Genomic DNA, 17,803 nt, shown 5'->3' with positions numbered 1-17,803 from the left:
TCGAGGCCAAGACCATCAGAAATGGTGGTAGTGCCACCGTGATAACACATTCTAAGAAGGAAAAAAAAGTTATTGTGCACATGTAACTGTGGACAGAGAAGAGCGGAATGAGAATATGTGAGGAACAGCTCTGGAAACACCAAGGTCAGTGCAGAAGGAGGGAAGGAAGTGGTCCAGGCACCAGAGCTGAGGTTCCCCTGCAGCCCGTGCTGAAGACCGTGGTGAAGCAGCTGTGTCCCTGCAGCCCATGGAGGACCACAGGAGTGCAGAGATCCACGTGCAGCCCGTGGAGGAGCCCCATATTGGAGCAGCTGTGAGCTTGTGGGAAGCTTGCACTGGAGCAGGCTCCTGGCAGGGACCTGCCGTCCCATAGAGGAGGAGCCCACACTGCAGCAGGTTTTCCTGGTAGGACTTGTGACCCTGTGGGGGACCCACGCTAGAGCAGCCCGTGTCTGAAGGACTGACCCCGTGGAAAAGTGACTCATGTTGGAGCCGTTCACGGAGAACTGCTGCCCGTGGGAAGGACTCACGCCGGAGAGGTCCGTGAAGGACTGTCTCCTGTGGGAGGAACCCCGCAGGAGCAGGGGAAGGAGTCTTCTCCTTGAGCATCGGCAGAAACAACAACTGACTGTACCCCCCATTCCCCGTCTCCCTGCGCCGCTGGAGGGGAGGAGGTAGAGCCAGGGAAGGAGGGATGGGTGGGGGGAAGGTGCTTTTAAGATTTCTTTTACTTCCAACTATCCTGCTCTGATTTTGTTGGTAACAAATTCAATTAATATCCCCAAGTTCAGTGTGTTTTGCCCGTGACGGTAATCGGTGATTGATCTCTCCCTGTCCGTATCTCAACACGCGAACCTTTCAGTTTATTTTCTCTTCTCTGCCCGTTTGTAGAGGGGAGCAATAGGGCTTTTTTGGTGGGTGCCTAGCATCCAGCCGGGGTCACACCCCCACCCCGGGCAGAGCTCTCCCGGTATCCCCTCGGGATCCCATTCCTCGCCACCCGGCTCGGGAGGGGCGGGAAGGGCCGCGCGGGGGCGGTACCTCTTGGCTCTCCCGGCAGCCTCTGCGCGTTTCCCGCCTCCGCGTCGCCACGGCAACGGCGCGGTGCGCGCGGCCTGTCATGGCGGCGCCCAGCGCGGCGGTGAGTGAGGGACCGGGGGGGCCCCGAAACCTCCCCGCCGCTCGGCGCTGAGGCCCCGCTCCTCTGCTTCTCTCCCCCAGGAGCAGCGCTGGCTGCGGGAGGCTCAGGACTTCGCTCACCGGGCGCTCCCGGGGTCGGAAGGGCAGGAGCCAGTGGCGCTGGAGGCGGTGCTGCGCTGCCTGCGGAGTGCGGGCGGCGGGGCGCTGCCGCTCGGCTACAGGTGACGGCAGGGCGGGTTGAGGGGAAGGGGCGGAATGGGATGGAGGAACGGAGCCGGGGGTGCCCGTTTTTGGCCCGGCGCCCATGCGCGGCCCTCCCGGGATCTCAGCGCGGCTCGTCCGTGCGCCGTGCCCGCCCCGGATGGCGAGTGTGGGAGTGATGTTGTCGAACACAGGTAACCACACGCCTTTCTTTGGCTTCGGTGCGCCCCCGGCCGCCCTTGCGGTATGAATAAGCACCGTATCCGCCAGTCTGCGGTAGGCAGAGGGTGTCACCGAAGTGGAGCATCTCGCCGAGGGCGAGCTGCTGTTCTGCACAGCGCTTACACGGCACCTTCCCGGCTGGATCCTGGCAGCCTGCCCAGGAGGATGTTTCTGCGTACAGTCTCCGAAGCTGTTGGCCAGCCGAGGTCAGCGTTCAAGTGTGCACTTTAGAATAACGTGGTCCATATTTTAATAGGAAAGGCTTTTGGATGCTCACCATCACGAAAAACATAAAGCTTGTTGAGAGATATCTATATTGGAAGATTTGGCTTGTCTGGATCTGTTTTTCTCTTGCTCCAGCTTATGATGGGAGAAAGTCTACTAAAACCTTTGGCACAGCCAGCTTGGGGGCAAAGGTCAATTGGAAGTGACTAGGGACTTGTGACTTTTAATTTTGTACTAACAGTTTATGAATGTAGATGGTAGATCTTTTAAGCGAGCTAAAATGGTCTCATCTAAGCCATATTTTTTCTATACATTTTATGATGTTTAAACCAGAGTTTGGTTTAGATTCAGGAGAACATATTCATACAGAAGAGTTGAAGGTATTTGTTAGTTGTCTCATATGAGGCCCGTGGTCTGTTTGTGAGCAGCATGCTACATCTACAACTAACCACCAAGCTCTGGAGCACCAGAAGGGAGTCTGTTTAGTTCTCTGTATGTGATAATCAGGACCCAGCGTACTGCTGTAGTTTGGGTTTCTCCCAAAAAGCACCCGGCACATTTGACAAAAATATGAGCAGCACCGTGTTCTCCTTGTGGATCATAGGTGTCAGTTTTCCTGATACTGCTCTGTCTCTGAGAATGGAACATTTTCAGCTAATCTCCTGTTCAGATTTCTGTGAAATACACAAATACATGCATAAATCTATGTTTTTTGATTAATTTTTTTTAATATCTAAATTATGTTTATTGCTGATTCATTTCTGACTTTGAACTTTTGACACCTGACTAGTCAAGTGAAACTCTTCAAATTCATGCTCCCTGAACTTGATTATGTCCTGCTACTGAGCAAGTGTGTATTGTCAATAAAGCTCCAGTTTCACAACCTGAAATTGTCAGCGAACCTCACTGGAAACAAGTACTAAAGTCACTATCTGGAGAACAGTTTGTGTTTGCTCTTTCAGTGTTGATGCTAACATGGACAGAGGACTTCCCTTAATTCTCTAGCACAGACAGCTAGGATGTAAACACCAACGATGAATGCTGCCATGACCATAATAAACACTGAAAAGGTTTAGAATCTACTGAGGATACTACCTTGTTCTCTCCCATGTTCAGTACCATGGTCAGTCTAAGCATGATAGATGCTAAACTGTGGATGGCTTCAGATGTGGTTGATTTAATGTTGCATCTTATCCTTCCCCCTCTCCCCAAAGCCAGGAAGGGTGGGTGGAAAGATTCAGGGCTAAGCTTGGCTCTGTTCTTATGAGTGGAAGCCCAGTCTAATATTACTGGGCTGCTGTCTCTCAGCTTTGTATTGTGCAAACTATCCACAGGAGAGAATTTGTTCCAAAACTGTCACAATCTTCATCTAGAAGTTGTTCAAAATTATTTTTACTACAGTTCAGCAATTTTAGCACCAAATGATGGAATTAGTCTGTATTATTTACCTGTCTTTGTTACTGATATGTAAACTGTGGACAAGTTGTGGGGGTTTCTCACGGAGTGTCCCATTCAAGCTAGAAATGTCTGAACTAGTAACTATTCTCCTTCTCACCTCCCACATGTCCTTGAAAACATGTTTATTAAGTCTCATTATTATTTCTTTTCAAATTTTCTCCATGCCTGCTCACATAACTGTAGTAGCAAAGGATGTCTGTTTTCAGAGAGGATACTCAAGTAGAACAGACATGTTTACTGAGTTGAGAGAGATAATTGAGAAATGCCAGTGAATGAGTTGGTTCTTGCCATGTTGTATCATCAGACCACACTCTGGGTGTGCTAGGACTCTTCTGGCCTAGCCAAGCAGCGTCCACTGCGATGATCACCGTAATCTCTAAACTTTGCAGACAGAGTTTTTCCTACATCCTGCTATATTCTCACTTTTCTTTTTCTTTTTTTCTTTTTTTTTCCAGTTTCATCTCCATTTCTGACCTACAGCATCAGCAGCGTATACCCTGCTGCAGCCACCTGACCTGGAGCACTAACGAATTTAAAGAATGGGCTCATCAAGGCCAAGGTGCTTTACCCACACAGACCGCTTTGCCAAGGACTTACCTGATCTTGGTTGGCTGTATAACAGATGGAAGGCAAGAGAACAAAGAAAAGTTGGTAGATGGTTGCCTATATGTGAAGGACAATACTGGGATAATTCCATGTGAGGTATGTCCTTGGTCTGAGGGGTTCTGTGTTTATTCCCACTTCCGGGGCAGTGTCACAGACCACCTAGGGCTTCAAATGTTCTGCCAAAGTCTTTATTGAGGGAAATAACACATCTCTGTAGCAGGCAGGAAAACAACAAGCTTAGAACCTGGGGAGAGGGCAGAGCATGTCAGATTTTTCATTGGTAGAAGAAATATTGAACATGCTGGCCCAGAAAAAAGAGACATGACAATTGACTTAAAAGCCTTCTGAAGGTCATTGCAAGGGTGTCTAGATAAGAAACAACCCCTGGAGTAGTGATGGCAGAGAACTGAAGTTGTGCTTTCCAAGGAGGCAAAGACTAGAAAAAAGTTATATTGGTATGAACTTCTAACTGAAAACACAGGGGAAAAGAAAGCAGGTGAGAATTTTAGAAAAATAGTCTGAAATAAGCCTTGCAGTGAATGAATTATCACCTTTTGGTAGGGTGTTACTATAACCCATGAAATGCTGGCTGTAGAGCTCAGCAAATCTCTTCCAGGTTTGCATCTGGAAGGACAGAAGTTCTCCATGCAAGATAAGAGAGTGGGCAGAAAACACTGCTCTCATTTAGTAATGAAGCCCAGCAGTAGACGAGTTTGTGATGCACATGCAAGGGTGGATTAGTAATGAATATTGTAAGTAACATTGAGAAAACATACTATAACGTATCTCAAGCTTTTATCTCATCTTTTGGTTTAGCTCCTGCATTTTGAACTTGAGTGGTTGGAGTCACTGGTCCTCTTCCCGAGCTGGTCATATATACCACAGACAGACCAGAGTGCAGCAGGGTACTTGGAAATCCTGGAGGATCCAGTGCTAGTAAACACCCCCAAGAAAGCACTTCACAGCATTCCAGTCGCCTACCCAACATCAGCTGAGCCACTGCTTACCTCCAGGTAAACACATAACATGCTCAATTCCATCACAGCACTGTTAGTCTGGTTTGACAGGTACCATGAAAATCACTTGGCTTAGGAAGAGACAAATTCTGTTTCTGCCACAGGTGGAAGTTTAACGGTGAGTGGTGGAAGTAAAAGTTAAACAATAAAGCCACTTTTCACTAATCATCTGTTTTCCAGGACTTAATTGGAAGTTTTTATTCTGTATTTTGATAAAATAAGACAAATCTAAATTATTTCCAGATGTATTTTGATATTACAGAGAGGATATGAGAAAGAAGTGTTGATTCAACTTTTAGGCTAAAATTTTTAGTGTAACTTTTTTTTTTTTTTTTAGCCTTCAGTGAACGAGAAGAGTAATTGAAAGTAAGCCTAGATTGTAATATGAAATTAATATATGCCACTGGTCAAGTTTTTATCATATTACTAAGATAAAGGTACCAGTGAAATGTCAACTGATGAGAGTAACTGTTCTTTAGTTTACAGTGTGTGAAAATGTAGCCAATGGAATTACAAATCTTACTGAAGTTGATAATTCCCGGTTGTGCTAGATCATGTTTTATCTTCTTGAGCAGAGAATTCTTGGTGTAATTTAGTTGCAGTATACAATAAAATGTCACTAGTCATGCTGCTTCTTTTTAGTTATCTTTTGCTTTAATTGGGTTTATCTGCCTGTGAGAAAATTATTTTAAGCGTATTTGATTTTGCTCAAGGGACCTCTCTAAACAAGAAAACTAGTTCCATATTTCAGTATATGTTCTCAGGCTTTTAACATAAAGCTCCTCTACTACTGGCTGATATCTGACCAATTTTCCATGTTCCTTCTTTAAAAATGTTAACAATGAATTGCTGGTATTACTGTGTGTGGACATCCTGGTTTTGTTTTTTTTCCAAAGTCATAAAGTTAGATAATTGTTTATATGTTTTAGAATCAAGAATGTGTTTGTTTAGAGTAAGTGGAATGGTTATACTCAAGTCCAATAGGAGCTGAAATGAAAATTACAAACAATTTGTTTGAATTTTTTTTTCATTGTTTGAAATGACAAACAGAAACGATTAAAGAAATATCACCTCTCTCTCCTCTCATCTGCTTTTGGTTTTGCTGCTCTTTCACTCTGTGCCAAGTTTGTTAGAAAGACTCCATTATTGCTTTCAGGCCTCTTTGGTTTACAGGCTTAGAGCTTCCACAGGGTCACGTTCCATGGATCTACAAATCCAAGTTCTGTTTTCTGCTGAAGAATTGCTTGTGACTTCTTTTTTCCTTCTCCTTTAGACCTACAATTAGCATCCAGTTTGTGGTAAAGCTTTTTATAATCTGACTGTTGTCATGAACATGTGAATTTGTTCAACATAACCCTTCTGTCTTCAAATATTAAGGTTTTTTAAAACATCAAAGAGATTTAGTATATACAAGTTAAAGTACAAATTTTGTAACCAAATATTGTTTTAAAAACCTCTCTGAGTGATTGTTCATATTGCCTTGTTGGATCCTTTATTTCTAAAAAATGCATCCTGCATATGTGTTTATTTTGCTTTTGAGATACTTTTGAGTTGTTCTTTCATCTGATTTCATCTGCCTCCTCAATTGCCCTCTAGGATTCCATGTAGGAGAAGATCAAAGCTTACTGTAGCAGGTGAATTGATCAGACTCGGGCCTCTCCTTTGTGTTCGCCACAAGACTTTCTTCTTTCTGTTTCTAAAGTGCTTCGCCTCAGCTGTTTGTGTCCCTGTGCTGGTGCAGGTAAGTCCTTGGAATTTTGCTCACAAATTCATGGTCTGTGTATGTGCTAGTTGATTAATTCTTTGAAGCTTGCCCTTGATTTCCCATTTTGATTTATTCTTCCTTTTCTAGTGATTTTTCTTTTTTTAATATTCCATGCAGCTATAATAGTCTCTGTATGTAAGAAGTCTAATTCTGTGTCCTCCTACCTCATGCAGTTGCAGTGTCTGTAAATGTCTTGCAGATGCCACCCTTTTGCTAAGAGTGTGAGGCAATCCTCTGGAGGGAAGAATTTTTTTCAGTGTGGTTGATGCTGATGTCACTTTTGGTTTTTTCTGCTCTAGGAACCCAGCCAGCTGGCATGGCATCATGTGCTCCATTTGGGTCACAGGTACACAATAACAGGCCTGAGTATGTCCAGCCTGAAGAAATCTGGACAAAAGACATTTGTCACGGGTGTTTCTTCCTGCCTTCTACCCTACTGTGCGGAGCACGTGAGGGAGCAGCCACTGAACAGTACTTGGCGAGGAGAATCCACTCAGTCTTCTTCCCTTGAGACTGCTGAGCAGCTCAGTGGCTCCTTGGAGCTGGGAGTTGAAGAGGAGGGGCCAAGATCAACCAGAGAGTCCAAGATCATCTCCTATGTGGTAAGGATTTGTAGGGTTATCCTTCACCCACTCATCCTGTAGGGTTTCAGCTCATGGTCTGCAAGGACTTATTTTCATCATGAGTTTATTTCCTTACTGCTCAGACCTATGAGTCTCTTACATTTTGGAACTCTCTACACTCCTGTAACTTTCTGTTTGCTTGCTATTTAGGGAGTTGTCACCAAAATACTCAATGTCCAAGCTGGTCTCTTTTTACTGGATAACCAAGTCTGCTTGTGCCTTGCTTACCTCCCAGTGTTGAAATCTGCACGTGGACTCCGGCCAGGAGCATGTGTGGAAGTAAGTTGAGACGTGCAAATCATAAAGCATTTATGGAAAAGACTCAGGCCCTGGGGATGGCTTGTGAGTGTGTGGGTCAACAGAAGGCTCCAGCAACACTGGAACTATATCAACAAGTATCTAGAACAGAATTGGGGATCTTACGGTCTAGGCTCAGTCATTAGAGTTGAAATTACTATTATCTGATTCCTTTCTAAACCATGCCAGGTGCCTCAGGCCTGATTGTAGACAATCCATTAGGGTGACCAAGAGTTTAGGGTGGGGTGATGGTTTGGGGGAGTGGTGGCAGACTAGCTATCTCTTATGTTGTATATCTGTATATCTCAGCTCATCGATGTCCACCTCCTGCAGAAGCCTCTGGTATCCTTCCCTTTCATTGTACTTGGTGCTTGCCTGAGCAGCGCTGTTGTGCTGAAGAGGTTTTCAAGGCTCAGCACCCCCTACCAGCCACCAAGCTCTTCAGGAAATCTCTGCTTACAGCTGCTCTTCCGCTACAATCTTGGTATGCCACTCTACCTCTGGCTGGTGAGCCTCCTGGAGACCTTTGAGGAGAGGTGAGGACAGTTCTAAGTCAGGCCATTTGTAAATGTGCTTTGTAGACTACTTGGGTATCTTCTAGACCAAGTGTTCACAAAATTTTTATGCTTGGATAGCATTAGCAGCTATTGGTTCTGATTTATCAGCCTAAGTAAGCTATTCATCTAGATTTCACACAGTGTCCAGTTGCTTGTACTTTGCATTTGTTCTTATGAGAAAATCCTGTACAGTTTTCAAGCCCACTGCTCTCGGGAAGCTGCAACACTCCAGGACATTGTGCTCATGTAGTCCTGCCTGGGAAGTTTTGTCCTGAAATACAGAAGCACTGTAGGGATGTCTGCCTGCCAATGTGGTTTGCTTGGCAAATCAAGAAGGACACTGAGGCTGCAGCTGGAAAATGCTGCTACAACTAGATCACAACCAATACAAAGGCTCGTGTCCTGGCCGCTCACAGAAGCGGCAGGAGCTGCTCAGCATGTCCCTTTGAGGTATTCTGAGTGTTGCTGGTAGTGTGATCATTTCCTTGAGAGCCTCTGTCTTAGCAGATTTTCCCACCCATGCTTATCTCTGGGTCTTCCAGATGGCTTCCTGCTCTCCCTGATGGCTGCGCTGTGGTTGATCACTGTAACTGCTGTCTTGGACTTCAAAATGTATACATTTAATTTCAGTCAATTTCAGCAGTTCATAGAATGTTCAGCGTTCCTGTCCTTTACTGGCACTGTGGAATTTTTACTATGCTTTCCAATAAAACAGCTTAATTTTTGCCCTGGGAACTGTGCTAGCTATAAGTTTCAGGGGTTTTATTATCTTTTTCACTTTAAACATGATTGCCAAGTCCTGCTACTGCTTGAAAATTGTTCCAGGGAGTTAGTTGCTATCTCTTTTCATTTGAGTTCACTTTCTGTTGTTAAGTCATATTTTGACTGGCAGCGTGATCACTTCCAGGCCTTCAAAAGCAGTAATCTAAACTTCTGAAAGGAACACCACGTGAGAAGAATATTGGAACAAGAGTAGTCTGTGGTTGTTTCTGCCTTGTGATTTTTTGCATCCTGTAAAAGAAAGCCAGGTGTACCTAACATGAGTAATGATACCAAGCTTAGCCAAAATGCATGGAGATCCATTTTTGTGACTTAGAGGGAGACGTGGTTTAGTTTTTTGGCTGCTTTAGTTTTGAGATTTTGTTACTCTGTCCATTTCTGTATATTTTCCTATTCCTTGTCTGCTTGCCCAAAAGGAATCTGCATTGGCTTTAAATGTTCGGGTTTTTTTTTCAATTACTTGATGCTCTTTTTTTGCTCTCTTTAGTTCCTATCTTATACAGAGTATTCACTCATAACAAGCAGAAGGAATCCCTGACTTACATGCAAGAGTCACTAAAATGTGAGGACTCCTAGTGTTTTTAACAGTCATAATTTCTCTTCAGGTTTTCTTGTTTCTTTGGGCACCGTCGACTGCTTAGCTGTACTCACCAAAACCCAGGAGCTGCTGAAAAGTTCCTTGTCCCCCTTCTGCAAGCTATGGTGCCAGACAGAGAGAAAGCAAGAGATATTTATAAAGAAATTCTAGCAAAAGTACACCATTGTCCCCTGCAGAAAGTGAGTAAATGCTCTGTGAGCTGTTTGCTGTTTGTCTGACGGGAAGAAAATCAGCTGATTCATTCTTTCTCTCTTTTTTCATAGTATTTGACTCTGGACCCCCCATGCCAGGCCCCATCTCTGTCTGCAGTTTGCCATGTGGCCCAGCAGAAGAGCTGGGAAGGCTTCAGTCCATCACAGTTGCTCTCTCCCTTGGAAGCACAGCATATGGGCACCCAGGACCTGAATCGCAGACTGGCCTGGTCCTACTGCACACTCTCAGCCGGAAGTTTCCAGCCCCGACTAGTAAGTGCCTTGTTCCCTTTACTGCCTGTGCCTTGAGAGTTCTCAGATCCCCCCATGCCTTCCTGCACCCTGTCTAGTGCATGCCTATTTTTCCTGTTCAGAAATGACACTGCTTTTCTGGCTGAGATGTGTTGAAAACAGGTTGAATTTCAGCTGCTACTCCACACACTTTGATTTATGGCTTTCAAAGATGGGAATTGTTTGATGCTCATTGTGGCTTCCTTTCTGTTGCAGATACTGCTGGGTGTGCTGAGAGTCTCGTCCAGGAGCAGTTCGCTCCAGCTGCAGGACAAGAGCAGCACGCTTCCCTGTGTGATATCCCAGAAGGATGGTAGCCCCTTTGCCAATACAGCTCTCATAGGTATGTCCCACTAAACTATATTTGAGTGCTGATCTTTTGCTTTTCTGCCACTCAGCTCCAAAACAAGGAAGAAGAGACTTGGTATGGAGATGCTGAACTGTCACTGCCTGACCTCGTGACTTTAAAATGAGGATATTGAGTTTACTGGTTTCATGTTCTCTTTTTATTTAGCTCAGCTCCTTTCTCTGATGTGTTTGCAGGATCACTCTTGCAGGTGGAAAACTACCAACTTGTAGTGGAGAGATTCCTTCAGACTGATTTTCCCTCCTGGGAGCACCTGGAAAATCTTGAACATGTGAGGGAGAAAAAAACCAGGTGAGTCCCTTTATTCGGTATGCGAGTAAAATCATGACTCTTCAGTTCTACAACTGTTTGGGGTCTGTGGTAAAGCTTCTTATCAACGTAGCATTTCATTGCCAAAACAACTGTCCTTTCCTATTTGTAGAAAATGAGCTCTTTATCAGCAACAAACGCACCATCTGTATTTTGTTCAGAATACACACAGCTGGCTTCTACTTCCCTCTCTCCCATGGCTCGTGATGAATACCTGTGGGGCACTCCCCAGCTAGTGCTTTTCCCAGATAGTCATTTGTTTTGGACAGGCACCTCTCAGGGACAGGGAGTTTCACTACTACCATTTTTTGTTTCAGTGTCTATGTGCAGTTCTACTTTGAGGATGTTCAGGTTCTCCATGCTGCTGAAGGACAACTTCAGAAAGGCCTTAGGAGTGAAAACAGCACCTCTTTGAGGAAGAAGAAAGATGACAATGTAACACCTGAGCTGGATGCTCCTGAGGCAAAAGTGCTGAAATTGGAGGATCCCAAGTCAGATACTCACAGAGATGAGAACTGTCAGGGGGGGCACAGTAGCACTGGAACATCCAGCTGTGTATCTCACCTGTTCTTGGTTACCCAGAAAGAGGGGCTTATGTTACGCAATTACCAACTACCCAAAGAAGATGGAGAAGGACAGGAGCTGCAGCACAGTTTCCAGGCAACAGTGCTGTGGCTGGGCAGACCTCGGCTGTGGAGCCACCCTAGAGAAATTGGGAATCTACCAGAGCTGGAGGACACCAGTTGTGATAGAGAAGAGAGCGTGACACAGCAAGAAGTGAGGCAGTTTTGGGGTGTGGTTTGATGGGGGGGGGGCTCCTCAGGGAGCCTGTGTGATAATTAGATATCTAGATTACTAATCAGTGGGAAAGTGGGTTTTGTGTTTGGTAGAGGTGTGTGTTTATGCAGGCAACTTCCTTGTGCCACCCCAAGGAAGTTCCAGCTCCTCTCTGTCACCTTCCTGTAAATGCATCTACTTTCTCATAGCCTTGGTTGTGCTAATCTTACTTCTCTATTAAGGTGTTGCCTGGGCTGGGCTTGCTCTCGCTGTATTTTTCATTTTGTGCCTTTTTCCTAACACTTGTCATCACCTTCTTTCTCTCTTCCCTCCCTCACCAGGCACTACTCCTCTTTATGGGAAAGTCTCTACGATGGTTTCCATTTCTGCACCAGGATGGACTGTATCGCTTCATTGTGCCCTGCTGCTCGGTAAGAGAGACGTCATCTTGCTGTTTCCTCTAGGAGTCTGCAGTGGTTTGGAATGAACTGCATGCGAGAGTCAAGGAATCAGAGGGTGACTAAGCTGTTTTTGAGGCTTGGAATTTCCGTTTGTCTTGCCAAGAAACTGCTTCAGTTCTGTGTTTGATCAAAATTCTGAGAGCTCTGAGTTCCATGGATTTTTTTTTTTTCTTTAAACCATTGTTCTTCCCCTTTTTCCCTAAATAACTTTAAGCTTAAATAACTTTAAGTCTTCTTGTCTTGCCTTGTCACTCTTACCTCAGGACTTGGAAGTGTTTGACAAGCTCTGTTTTCCACCTGTGTCAGCAACCTTCCTGACCAGGCCGTCTTGCCCCCTGTGCCTGCCTGTCCAAGATACCTGGCACTTACAGCATGAGACCTGGATCTCCTGTCTGCCTGAGCGCCAGGTATGCAGTGCCTTATTGCTCTGGGCTTTCACAGATGACTTGCAGATCTCTCCAAAACTAGCTAGAAAATTATCAGTACAGAGTATCTTGTTGATGGTCCTGTTCTGCTCGAAGCTCCATCAGAAGCTGCTGCCGGGCTTCACATTTTTCTGCCTCAGAATTAATCTGGAAAGGAAACATGAATTGCTTGACCGACCTCTAAGTGTGCAGGACTTGTCTTCACTGCTCTGGCTGGGGATACCTGTAAACTGCAATCTGTCTGAGGCTATGTCTCCCTCACTTCTAGCTGGCAGCAAGGATGGTGCTGACAGGCATGGACCAGAGAATTTTCTCCATTCCAGAAGTGCTTAGCAGCAGGTATGTTGGTCTGCCCCAAATTACAAGAGAATGTGTCTTAGGGAATGGGTCTGTATTCATTTTTATTGCAAACAGTACTATATTAAACAGCGATTAACACTCTAAGAATATGGTTTGGAAATCTTCCTGTGTGGAAGCAGTCCACACCTCTCCCCTCCTGGTTATCAAAGCTAAACGGATTTCTGGACACTGCAAAATAGTGTCTAGAAAATGTTTCAGCTACTGGTGGTATGGACTAGCATCCAAAGTTCTCTGCTAAATTCCTGGCAGAAGTGGAAACAGGTGCAGCAGGGAAAATGAGACTGAATATATGACTTATTGTTGTTGTTTGTAGATTTATTTTAGCATAACTTACTCAAAAAATACTAGAATTAGAAGCTTTTCTGTTCAAAGCATATTTAATCTGGGGTGATATGCATGCACACTGGAATTTTCACCAGTGCCTTACAATAAACTTTTTTTCTTTCCTTGGCTTCTTCCTCTAATTAAGAAAAACAATTAGGAGTTAAGCAGATAAAAAGGCTGTAATGCCTTACTCTTCTTCACTGCTGAGCCTGAAGAGGCAGAAAGCAAGTTAAAGGGGCCTCTTGTCCCTGGATGGGGTAGACTGCAGCAAGCTGGTAGCTACTCCAGTAGCTCAGGTACTCAAGGACAGGTTCCTCTGAGACTGGGCTCAAGCAACAGCACTTCACCCAGTCCTTTTTTGCAATCTTCAAGTCAGGCCTTCCTCCACTACTTTTGTCTTCAGTCAGGACAAAAATCCTGGTCTCTTCTCAGTTTTACAGGTTCCCTTGTTTCTTTCTCTGGTGAGATAGTGGAGAGGACCTTGTGTGCCTCTCCCAAGAATGAGAAGCCATCTGTGACTGTTCGCCTTCCAAGGCAGAAAGGTAAGGTTGTGACAGCTTATCCAGTTACGACAGATTGATTTTTGTTCCTTTCTGTTTCAGAGAGGCAATGCACTTGGCTAACTGTGCTGCTGTATCTGAGAATAGTGGAAGTATGCCAGGATGTTGCATCCCATTGCATGTCAGAGGGCTAGGAAACTGCACACTGCATGTGTGGGGATGGGAATGCTGTACCTGCAAACCTGTGAGGCAGAACACTGTGATGGGAGGAAAAACAGTTCTGGCAGGTCCAACTCAGTGACGGTGTGTGCTGCCTGTGTGTGAGTGAGCTCATGGGGTGTGTGCTTCTGTGCCTCCTCAGGGAACCTGCTAGCCAGTGATCACAGTGTGAAGCTCAGCGTTTCAGTTGCTCCAGGCTCCCCTGTTGTGATAGACATTTACATTACTGCCACCTATCTGCAGCATCTCTGGGGTTTGCTACCTGGAGCCAAGATCCTCTTCCAGAACTTGGAACGCAAAATCTCAAGGTACCCCTGTCTTTAGAGCCCTGATCCAGGCTCTGACCTCTCTTATTGTCTTTTAAACTCTCTCTTAACCTTAACATCTCTAAACATCTCTCCTGTGGACTTTGATCCCTTGTCCATACCTTCATGCCTCCAAATCCCTTTCTACAAATTATTTTCCTATCATGTTACAAATGAAGATCAGCCCAGTCATCCCAAGAAAACTGAACATTTAGTTTCTACAAGCTCTTTTTGACATATACTCTTTCATATTGCAGATTTCGTAATGTTTATTGCACATACATTGCCTGCAGCTGTGTGAGCATCATATCTCTGCCAGCTTCTCACCTACTCTTTCCTTCCAGGTAACTTCAGGGTCTGTTCTCAACTTACAGTGTCCTTAGAAAAGTTTCTATGTTCTAAGCTTCTCAAATTCCTATTTCTTCTAGTCCTGCAGGAGAAGCCTCATCCCCCTCACTAGTGTTTCTGTCCAATTTACGACCTCACCTGCAAAACCTACCCCGGGCACGGATTTTATGCCACTTGTCCTGTGTACTGACTGTATACCTGCAATGGGTTTGCTCACTTTGCAGCAGCATTTTCAAGGAGGTATTCAAGCTTCCACAGAGATAATTTGTGAGAGGTCTTGCAGATTTTCTACTCTGACACATCCTTTGCTACCATGTTGAAGAAATAAGAGTTCCTATCCCAATTCCAAGCCCTCTTTTCCCAGTGTCTAAGAAGGACTTGCATATTAGAACGGGACCAAAGTGACAATGGATTAGAAGTATGTATCTAATGCCAGGCAGGCTGACAGGTAGGACTGGGGGTGAAGTGAGCACATGAAAGAGGAGAATCCTGCTCTGTTAGTGCTCTGCTCTTCCCGTGTTCACTGCTGTTGGGCTTCAGCATCTTGCAGCAGGTGATTTTTCTCCCCATAGAAACTTTTCCCAAGACACTCGTTGGAAATGCAGTGCAATTCCTTAATCCTTTGCATACTTAATTAGGAAAGAATTTAAAAAAAGCAGTGTCCCTTCCCCCTCTCTCTTATACCCACCCATACATAGCTGTAGCTTTATTCTTCCTTCAGGGGAGGTGCACCCGACACAGTCCACCATGTCCATCACACACAGGAGTGAGACAAGCCAGTGCACGGTAAGCACTGTAGAGATTGGGTGTGGGAAACATGGGAAGGAGGGAGCAAATTGCACCACAAAAAGAAGGGGGGAAATCAGACCAAGGATGGAATGTAGACAGAATAGCAAAGATAGAAGTTAGAGGTGTCACGTCTTCTGAGATGTGAACAAACCTCCCTCTCGCTTTACTGAGATCTGTTGTCTGGGGCGTAACCCTTGTGAGGGAGCCAGGCATTGTCCTGACCTCCCTCTGCATCTCACCCTGCCTGCTCTCTCCACAGGGTACTGGTGGAGGACGGAACAGGTGAAGCTGTGGTGCTGTGCAGGAATGAACATGTGGCAGCAATGCTGGGCCTGAGCCTTCCTGAGTGGGAAGCTCTGCAGAACTGTGTGCAGAGCAGGGGCAGCGTGTCCATTCAGCATGGGGAAGCTACTGGCACGGGGGTGAGTGGGTTATTCCAGTAGCAAGTGCAGCCTCAGCTGAACTGAATCTCCCTTTGCTTGTGGGTGTTCCAGAGGCTCCCTGCCTCACTCTGAACACTCTCTGGTAACACACCCTTTCCTTCCTCAGTGTCTAGAGGAACCTGGGGATATTGTTGCTTGCTACCTAAGGAGTCTGTGCAGGAGTCCTCTCATCTGTCGTCCTATCCTGCTGGATTTCAGCCTAGACAGGAAGCCCTCCAAGATCTTGCAGCCTGGTAAGCAAGCACTGCTGGCTTTTCTAATATTTAGTGTGGGAAGGAAGGGTGGAGACATCTCACCAGGCTGGGGAAGGAGAGGTGCCTTTGCTGCCCACAAAGCAAGGTCTGAACGATTTCCATGGAATTGTGAATTCTGTAGTGCAGAGCTAAGATGTGTCTTAGCAGATCCATGCTTATAAATATACAGAAATAATATTACAAAAGTCACTATCTAAAACAATATATATGAAATTTTCTACTTTACAAAGAAATATAGAGCTGTTTTAGAACAAGGTTACCAGTCCTTGGATGGGTCGGGAATCTGGTTGCCAGTTACTGTGCAGACCTCTCAAATCAAGTGTTCAGAATGAGTCCAGATGCTGCAGGGGTTGATTTGCTAAGCTCACCAGAGGAGCTGTGAGAGACATTATTTTTGACTGTTGTGTGCCCTGTCTGTCAGGCCAGGTTACTGATACTGATAGGAGATACAAAGCTCAGTGCATCAGCTGTGTGAGCAGCACATAGTTCACAGCATTTCATGGTGCCAGTGCCTGTTTCCTCCAAGTTAGTGGGATGCTGGCCAAATGCATTAATCTGCCTGCATCCTGTATTCATTAATCGTGCTGTCCTTTGAGGTTTAGGAGATGCCAAGCAGCTGCTGCAAGGCCTTACCTCTCCCAGCAACTTCTACAGCTATGTGCTAGAACAGAGCCACAGAGTTGTTACTGGTTGTACCTTTCCCCTTCAGCTCCAGCACAGCTGAGAAATTTTCGGTGTGGTGAAGTGGAGTTTGTGTCACAAATGGGACCTCGTCTGAGCCTGCTGTGCCTGAATGTGGAGGAAGTGGAACAAGATGCCTTACGCTACCTGAACAGTGAGAGGATTAGGAGGACATCCAGTTACTGCTGAGTGAGAGACACTGTTTAACATCTCTTCCACTGGGAGAAGAATTATGGAAATACCTGCTGAGATTGGGAGCTTTTTTTATCTCCTTTCCAGTGGGAGCACAGGCCTGTGAGCACAGGGTGAAGGGTGCAATCAAGAAACTGCTGTGACTTGTGGAATTCCTGAATGGTCCTTCTAGACCATTGTCCACCAGTGCTACTGGGCTACATTTTGGAAGAAAAATGTTCAATGCTTCCTAGGTGATAGCCATTGCCTCGGGCCTAGGGCACACAATGTGTGTATTTTATGTGGTAGTATCTACTAAATAAAGCTATTAAAATAGTATTTTAAAAACACTCTATTTTAGTATTAAGGTTTACTTGCTAGATGGGGAATGAGGCAGAACATAGATCCTTGGTTTATGAGCCAGAGATGGGCATTTTGTAAGTAACAAAACTATACAGTTGCCACAAGGTATGTTCTTCTTAACCTAATCGAAATTATTAAAATTACACTTTTAAAGCATTTCCTTCAAGAAGAGAAGGGAAGTGAATAAGTTGCTCTGTGGAGACCAGATCACGATAGTAAATCACAAGATTATTTGGACACAGCAGCTTAAACAGCAGCCTGAACATTATGTGGGGCTGGTAAGAAGAGGCAGGCAATGGGCTGTGATACAAACTCAGAGCATGCCACAGGCTTGCCCCTCTGTTCCTGATCAGGAAGGAGTTGCCATGGCAGTGCCATGGCAGTGCCAGTATCCGTGGTGGCACAGCAGACTAGCCAAAACAACATCTAGGACATCACCATCTGAAGAGATTCCTCTCCCATCTGCTTGCATTGATGACTGAGTATTCTGCACTTGCTTTTGGCAAAATAGCACCCACATCCTTCATCTTGCTCTCCAGGCCAGTAAATTCCACACGCTGTTACTTCCCTGCCTTAACTTGATGTGTGGTACTTGACAGCACGTTTGAGCAGCTGCTGTTTGGAGTTTTGTTTGTTCGGTGTTTCCCCCCTGCCTTTCTCTCTTTCCTCTTAGTTTGAGCTACGTATTAAAACGTCAGGCAGTGGGTTTATTGGGCATGTGTAAAGTATCTTCCCTC

The 17,803-nt window shown here is 45.3% G+C and overlaps 1 protein-coding gene across 1 annotated transcript; it reads left to right on the top strand.

Moving 5' to 3' along the window:
* The first annotated feature begins 1,096 nt into the window (after positions 1 to 1,096).
* Positions 1,097 to 17,053, top strand: CTC1 (CST telomere replication complex component 1). Its single transcript, XM_032679206.1, has 24 exons — positions 1,097 to 1,141; positions 1,222 to 1,361; positions 3,702 to 3,948; positions 4,669 to 4,865; positions 6,465 to 6,609; positions 6,933 to 7,235; positions 7,407 to 7,535; positions 7,863 to 8,089; positions 9,496 to 9,667; positions 9,752 to 9,952; positions 10,187 to 10,313; positions 10,514 to 10,628; positions 10,964 to 11,423; positions 11,765 to 11,854; positions 12,148 to 12,291; positions 12,578 to 12,648; positions 13,426 to 13,535; positions 13,855 to 14,020; positions 14,275 to 14,361; positions 14,446 to 14,605; positions 15,087 to 15,151; positions 15,414 to 15,576; positions 15,704 to 15,830; positions 16,561 to 17,053. The coding sequence occupies exons 1-24, from the start codon at positions 1,121 to 1,123 to the stop codon at positions 16,719 to 16,721; spliced, it is 3,828 nt and encodes a 1,275-aa protein (XP_032535097.1). The 5' UTR covers positions 1,097 to 1,120; the 3' UTR covers positions 16,722 to 17,053.
* The last annotated feature ends 750 nt before the right edge of the window (positions 17,054 to 17,803 follow it).

The sequence above is a fragment of the Chiroxiphia lanceolata genome, chromosome 2 (assembly GCF_009829145.1).
Source record: "Chiroxiphia lanceolata isolate bChiLan1 chromosome 2, bChiLan1.pri, whole genome shotgun sequence".
Taxonomy (NCBI): domain Eukaryota; kingdom Metazoa; phylum Chordata; class Aves; order Passeriformes; family Pipridae; genus Chiroxiphia; species Chiroxiphia lanceolata.
The sequence above is the reverse complement of the archived record's forward strand: the minus strand, read 5'-3'. Positions and strand labels throughout refer to the sequence as shown.